At 59.2% G+C, this 6000-nt stretch overlaps 1 protein-coding gene across 1 annotated transcript in view; it reads left to right on the top strand.

The window, feature by feature from the left end:
* Positions 1–459: 459 nt before the first annotated feature.
* The window catches only part of PODXL2 (podocalyxin like 2), a gene marked incomplete at both ends in the record, with an annotated part of 29643 nt that continues 24102 nt past the window's right edge, over positions 460–6000 (top strand). Inside the window, one exon of the mRNA XM_082321516.1 lies at positions 460–508. Coding sequence (XP_082177642.1) covers positions 460–508 — 49 coding nt within the window. The remainder of the gene's footprint in view (positions 509–6000) is intronic.

Genomic DNA, 6000 nt, shown 5'->3' with positions numbered 1-6000 from the left:
CGGCGGCTCCCGCCTTCCCGCCGCGGGGGCTGATCACCCACCGCCGGCGCATGCAGCCGCGCCGCCGGCACTCGTTGTGGGCGCCGCGGGGCGCCCGGGGGCGGCGGCGAGCCCGGGCGCTGCACCGGGGGCGGCCGGGCCGGGCCGGGCCGGGGGGCGGCGGCGGCGGCGGCGGCTCCGCAGCCAGAAATTAGGTGCAAATCACCGGCTGCGCCCCGCCTCCGCGCCGGCCGCTCCGTCTGCGCACCCGGCGGGCAGTCAGGACCACCCCCCCCCCCGCCGCTTCCCCCGCCCCCGGAGCGGCGGGCAGCGGCGGCGGGAGGAGGCGGCGCCGGGCGGCGGGATGCAGTGCGGGGCCGGGCGGCGGGCGGGCGCGGCGGCGAGGGGCAGAGCCCGGCGGGCGGCGGGGCGGCCCCGCTCCCCGTGAAGAGGCGGCGCGGCAGGGCAGCGGCCGCCGCCATGCAGCCGTTGCACCGGGCCCCGGCGTTGCTCCTGCTTCTGGCCGCCGGTGAGTGAAGGCTGGCGGGGCGCGGGGCGCCGCCATCCCCATGGGCTGGGGCGGGACGGCCGCCGGGACCCCCCGCGGCGGGGCTGGGCGGCGGGCGGGTGTCGGTCCCCTCGCCGGGCGGCGGAGCGCCCCGGGCACCGGGGGTCTGCCCCCCACAACCCCGGGGAACCGCGGCCCGCCATGGGTCCGGGACAGCGGGAGCTCTGCGGGAGGCAGGTCTCCGTCATCCCCCCCCTCCCCAAGCACCGTTGACCCCCGGGTACCGGGGCCTCTGTCGGGTCCCCGTCCCCCGCCCCGGAGCTCTGCCTGGGTACCGGGTACCGCCCCCGACCCGGGCATCAGAGCCCTCTGGAGTGGCCGGTCTCTGCCCCGGGACCCCCGGGGGGTGAGAGGGGACCCCCGGGGGGTGAGAGGGGACCCCCGGGCTCCCAGCGCCGGGGGCTGGATGCCCATGGGTTTCACCCAGCGGGGATGGGGGCTCAGCCGGGGTCTCCTGCCTGGGAGCCGGGGTACACGGCGCTGGTCCCCGCGGGCACCCCGCAGCCACGGTGCGGGGCGTGATGGACGCTGCCCCGGACGGGGCGTGCTGCCCACCGCCGTGCTTCGGCAGGGTAGACCCTCTTATGGCAGGGCTGCCCCAAAACCGCCTTTGCTTGCATTGATGGCTTCTTCTGGCGTCGTGGTAATTTTACTAACTACCGCGAAACTGGCACAAAGGAAGGGGCAACCACAAATTGCTTCGCGTTCCCCCAAGAGCCTCCTCTTGAAATGTAGAGGAGAGGTAGGGTGCCAGGGAAAGGCAATTAAGTGCAGGAATAATTATACTCGGAATAGTTATGAAGGCTCCGCTTCTATTTTTAAATAGTCTGGGGAAATTTCTCAACAAAGGGATCCCCCCAAAGACCCGTGAGGCTAAGAGTGCCCTCTCCCTCCCTACCCCCATCGCTTTTGTACAGAAATCTGGTTGGTGTGGAACAGGAGTTTTGAACGGGGACGTTTAAAGAGTGGGGGAGTCTTTGTCTTGAGTCATTCTGGCAGGGAGGGAAGGGCTGATTTCCCAACCAGTCGCTGTCTTCCAGCACGACCGAGCTGTGATACGGTGACATCCAACCCCCTGGCACATCTCTCTTATTACCCCAATCTCCCGAAAATGTTCATGGGGGAATGTGTCATCTGTGGAGCCGCTCTGTCCGTGAGCTGGATGTACAGTGCCTCACCCCTGTCGTCTGGGGCTCCCTAAAGAGAAGGGATAAAGCCATTTAGGTTTGCAAACAATAGTGAGCTTAAAGAGCAAAATGGATCAGAAAACCTGTTGGGGTTTTGTGCCAATACTCTGTGGCACAGAAGCAATAAGCCTTTCCAGAGCTGAGCAGGGAGCCAGTTTTGTGGCTTCCTCCAGGCAGGTTGTCCACATTAGGGAAAACCTCGGGCATGGCTGGCAGAGGTCCTTTAGCTGTGTCTCAGCAGGAGACCCGTGTCCCCAAATTCAGCTGGACCTCTGCCTCCTCCACAGAGGAGGGCAAGGTGCATGGGGGGAACTGCCGTATTCCCGTGCCGGTGAGGGTTGGCCCTATCCCCATCGCTTCAAAGCTACGTTTGCTCTGCGGAGGAAGGAGACGGACCTCGTGGTGGTTTTAAAATCTGGCGGCCAAAAGGACCCCGGCTGATGCTGCTGTGCCGAGGGGAGGGTGTGCTTCCTATTCTGCTGAGGCTGCTGGAAACTTTCTAGTGTTGCTGTCCAGCTGGTGATGATATGGAGGATTTGGGTCCTTGGCTTTCCCTGTGATCCTCCCTGCTGTCCTAGCAGGGAGAGGCATAGGGGTGGGAGGCGAGCGGCAGCTCTGAGGGACAGCTCAGTTCCTAATCCAGTGAAACTGGTAATCCTGGTGGGCTGTGGCAGCTCTGAGGGGCTGGACTCAGTTGGCCAGGCATCTCTGGACTCCTACCTAGATGGGAGGTCAGAAATGGAGATGCAGACTGCTGGGAATTTATAAAGCAAGCCCTGTTTTGCTTAGTAGTTTTGCTCAGCTATTCCAATCTGGAATAATTCAGTGCCCTCCAACCTTGCTCCTCCAGTCCTGTAGGACAGGAACAGTTAAAACCTGGAGAGCTGGAGGGACCGAGCGAGATTCCTCAAAGCCGGGGGAAAGGCACGCTTCCCGCAGCGTGCCTCCCAGCGTCGGGAGCCTCCGCAGACCTGCGGGATGGGCTGAAACGGGACCTGTGCCTCATTGGGGTCCCAGCAGACTGCTGGGCAGCACAGGTCCGCTGGCAGAGCGTGGAAACATCTCTCCAGGCTCCAGGGTATCTGAGCCCCTTTGCTTTTGCAAGTAGGAAAATGATGTGGTTAAAAGCAGGGGGAGAAGGGAAGGAATTGGTCTCTTCCCTCTTGTTGTCTCCCCAGGTGCTTCTCTGCATGGGGGCTATTTAAGTTGTTTTTTTTTTTTTTTCCCTTCTGCCTGCTTAGAAGATTCCTTGTTAGCATCGTGTGAACGAGCCCAAGCTGAGGGAGTATAAATTAGGATGGATGAAAATTCCCTGTAGTCAGTTTTTCCTTGGCCTCTTCAGTGCCATAAGCAAATGTTCATTTAATTATAGGCATCAGGGGTAGAAATAACTACATTAAGCCCTCAAGGGGAAGCTGCCGGCGACGAGCTGCAGATCAGAGCGCACAAAAGTTTTTTTTCCACTCTCTCAGTGTGGGAAGAAGCTCCGGCATTTTGTGGGTACCTGAGTGAGCAGCAGCAGGAACGGCAGCCCTGCTGCAGGGCCAGGGGCAGAGGGGCTGTGGGGAAGGTGCATCACGGCCTGCAGCTGGCGGTCGGGTGAACTTGCTTCCAGTTCTCGCTGGCTATTGAAACACGTAATCCCAAAAGAATGGAGAGAGGCTATTTGTCAGCCACGCGAGCGCAGCCCGCACGGAGGCAAAGCAGACACGTGCGTTGGTTTGTTCAGAGGGCCAGGGATGCTGGCAAGGAAGATGCGCCCTGCTGGGGCTCAAGTCAGCCCCCCCACTGTCCCCGTGCCTGGTTAAGCCCCATTGTGGTTACCAGGGTTTGGATGTATGTTCTTGTTTTGGGGATAATTTTTTTACTGTTGAGAAGCCAGCTTTGCAGCCCTCCCTCTGTATGACAATGGCAACCACTCTCGGCTCTTCCTACCCTGCCTGATGTGCTGTGAAGGCAGTCAGGACCCGTACGTGTGCCCTGGGACTCCCAAACCTTTGCGTGAGCTTTTTTGCCTAGGGTGAATGAGGTTGGTTGGAGAGCGGAGCCTCTTGGGGTGACGCTGCTGCACGGCATGCCAGCGTGTGGCAGGGTGGTCGTCGCTGCTCTGCTGCTGGGGCTGGAGCAGAGCGTCACCATTTTGTGCTCAGTGTTGTGCCAGTGAGTTTTAAAGACCTTTTGGGATGTAAAAGGCTTCTGTTGTATTTTGACGGGCAACTGTGTCTCGAGGGAAGTCCCTCCTGCATCTGCGGTAGTGCTTGTTCTGCCCGGGCAGGGAGGCTCTGAAGATGAAGCAGCCACGAGCATTTATTTGGTGTGCTGGAAATCAGACCACGCGCTGCAGGGTACGTGGTCCAGGTTGGGACAGAGAGAGAAGAGGAAGCACAGGCCTGGCGAGTTGATTTTTAGCAGGCAGATGAAATGTTTTGGGCCTGTGAGAGGGCAAAGGAATCTGTGGGCTGTGGTTTTTCTTAGATCGGTGGCTTTCATCCTGTGGTCTGTTAACCCCTGGGGGCCTGTGGGCTGCTTTGAGGAGGCCTATGAAAGGTAACTGAGGAAAGAAAATTCACTTCTGCTGTGTACAACTGTCTCCCCAATGCTGTTTCCCCAGGGGCTGCATCTCCTCCGCCCCGGGCTGGGAACTGCCACTGTCGACAGCGAGAAGCGTGGAGGAGAGCAGACGTTGCAGCAGCAGAGGAGGGAGGTGGGAAGGCTACCAGACGATCTGGGGAGGGAGCGAAGGCAAACAGTCTGGGAAACTGAAACCAAGCAAGATTGTGACTCCTGGCATGAATGGTTGAGCGAAGGGGGAAGGACAGGGTTGTCCGAGTTGCCGTGACCTGCTTGCATGGAGTGTCTTCTGTGGAGATGGGTGGTGGTGCTTAGAGCAGTCCTGATGTTACTGATCGTAAGGACAGGAGACCCGACTCTTCTCAGCGCTGGGCGGAGGATGCCTGGCACCCCTGGAGGCCAGGCCCCTGCTGCACATGTGCTGACAAAGGGCACATCTGCAATTATCTGCAAAAGCAGGTGCATCTTCTGGCGGTGCCTTGCCGTTTCCCATGGACGTACCTGGGTCTGCGTGCTGTAGATGTTCTCTGCTGAAATGCCAAGGGAGCAAACGTTGGCAGTCCTTTGCAAGGTAGCGCCCACTCAGTACGTGCAGGCGTGCACACCCTGTAGCCTGGTGTTTGAGCTCTCTCAGTATGCTAGCTGTAAAATCTGTAAGAGCTTAAAGGTGCTGGCACAGCTACTGCGTGCTCTAGGATCTCCTTCTAAAGAGTAGTCCCATTGCAAGGGCTTCTTCAGTTGTGCCTTGTCCCTCTTGTTGGTGCAGGCTGGTAGGTGTATGTGCTCCCTGCAGACCCGAGTGCTTTTCCCATTGCTTTAAAATGTACTGGTGCCATGGGAAGGTGGATGGTTTTAGAGGGACCTGGTTGCTGGCAGTACCAGAGGAGGATGGCAGTCTGATCCTGTTTTCTGAAGCCCTAATTGGAAATGATCTCAGAGATTAGGGACCTGGCTGGGTTTGTAAGTGGTCTAGTGCAGCGTGGGAGAGCAGCAATGAGGCCGTGCGGGAGCTGGACTGGGAGAGGTCTCTTAGGTGGAGCGTCCCAGCATGGGTATGGCCCGTAATTCTGAATTAGCGCCAAAAGGGCTTGGTCTGATACGCGGTCATCCTGTATGCTTCCCTGTGCAAGCTATTGAGGGTCTGGGGCGCAGAGGCTCCAGGTGAGCATGGGGGAATCAGCTCGGACATCCCTCAGCTGAACAACACTTTCTTCTTCCACTGTCTGTGGTTGGGATCCTTTTTTATTATTTAAATTACTCTGTGTTTTGTTATGTTCTGGAGGTGGTTTGTGCCGTTGGCTGTTCTGCCCTGGGGCCTCTCTCCTCTCTGCCCTTGGGCCTTGCTCCTTGGCTTTTCCAGGCGCGGTGGTCTGGGGGAGGGAATGTCCCTGGCAGATGCTTCCCTCATCTGGTCATTGTGTTTCTGTCCTAACTGATTATCAGTAAATGACCCATTCCTGACCCAGCCCTCCTAGAAAATAACATTGTTGGGTAACTCCTGGGTTGGGGTGGGCTTGAAAGGAAGGTCAACGGCAGCAGGGCCAGATGGACATTGTTGCAGCTGCTGCGTTGGCAGTACCGAGATGCTCTCGTCCCCCTCCGTGGTACCCACTGCGTAGCTGTGCTTGGGTGGTGGTGTGCAGGCTCTGGTGGTGAGAGGCAGGTAAGTCGGAGCGTGTGCTCCAGGAGCGTGTG

This window comes from Platalea leucorodia (genome assembly GCF_965183815.1).
Source record: "Platalea leucorodia genome assembly, chromosome: 9".
NCBI classification, from domain to species: Eukaryota; Metazoa; Chordata; class Aves; order Pelecaniformes; family Threskiornithidae; genus Platalea; species Platalea leucorodia.
Note: the sequence above shows the minus strand (reverse complement) of the source record. Positions and strands in the feature narration are given on the sequence as shown.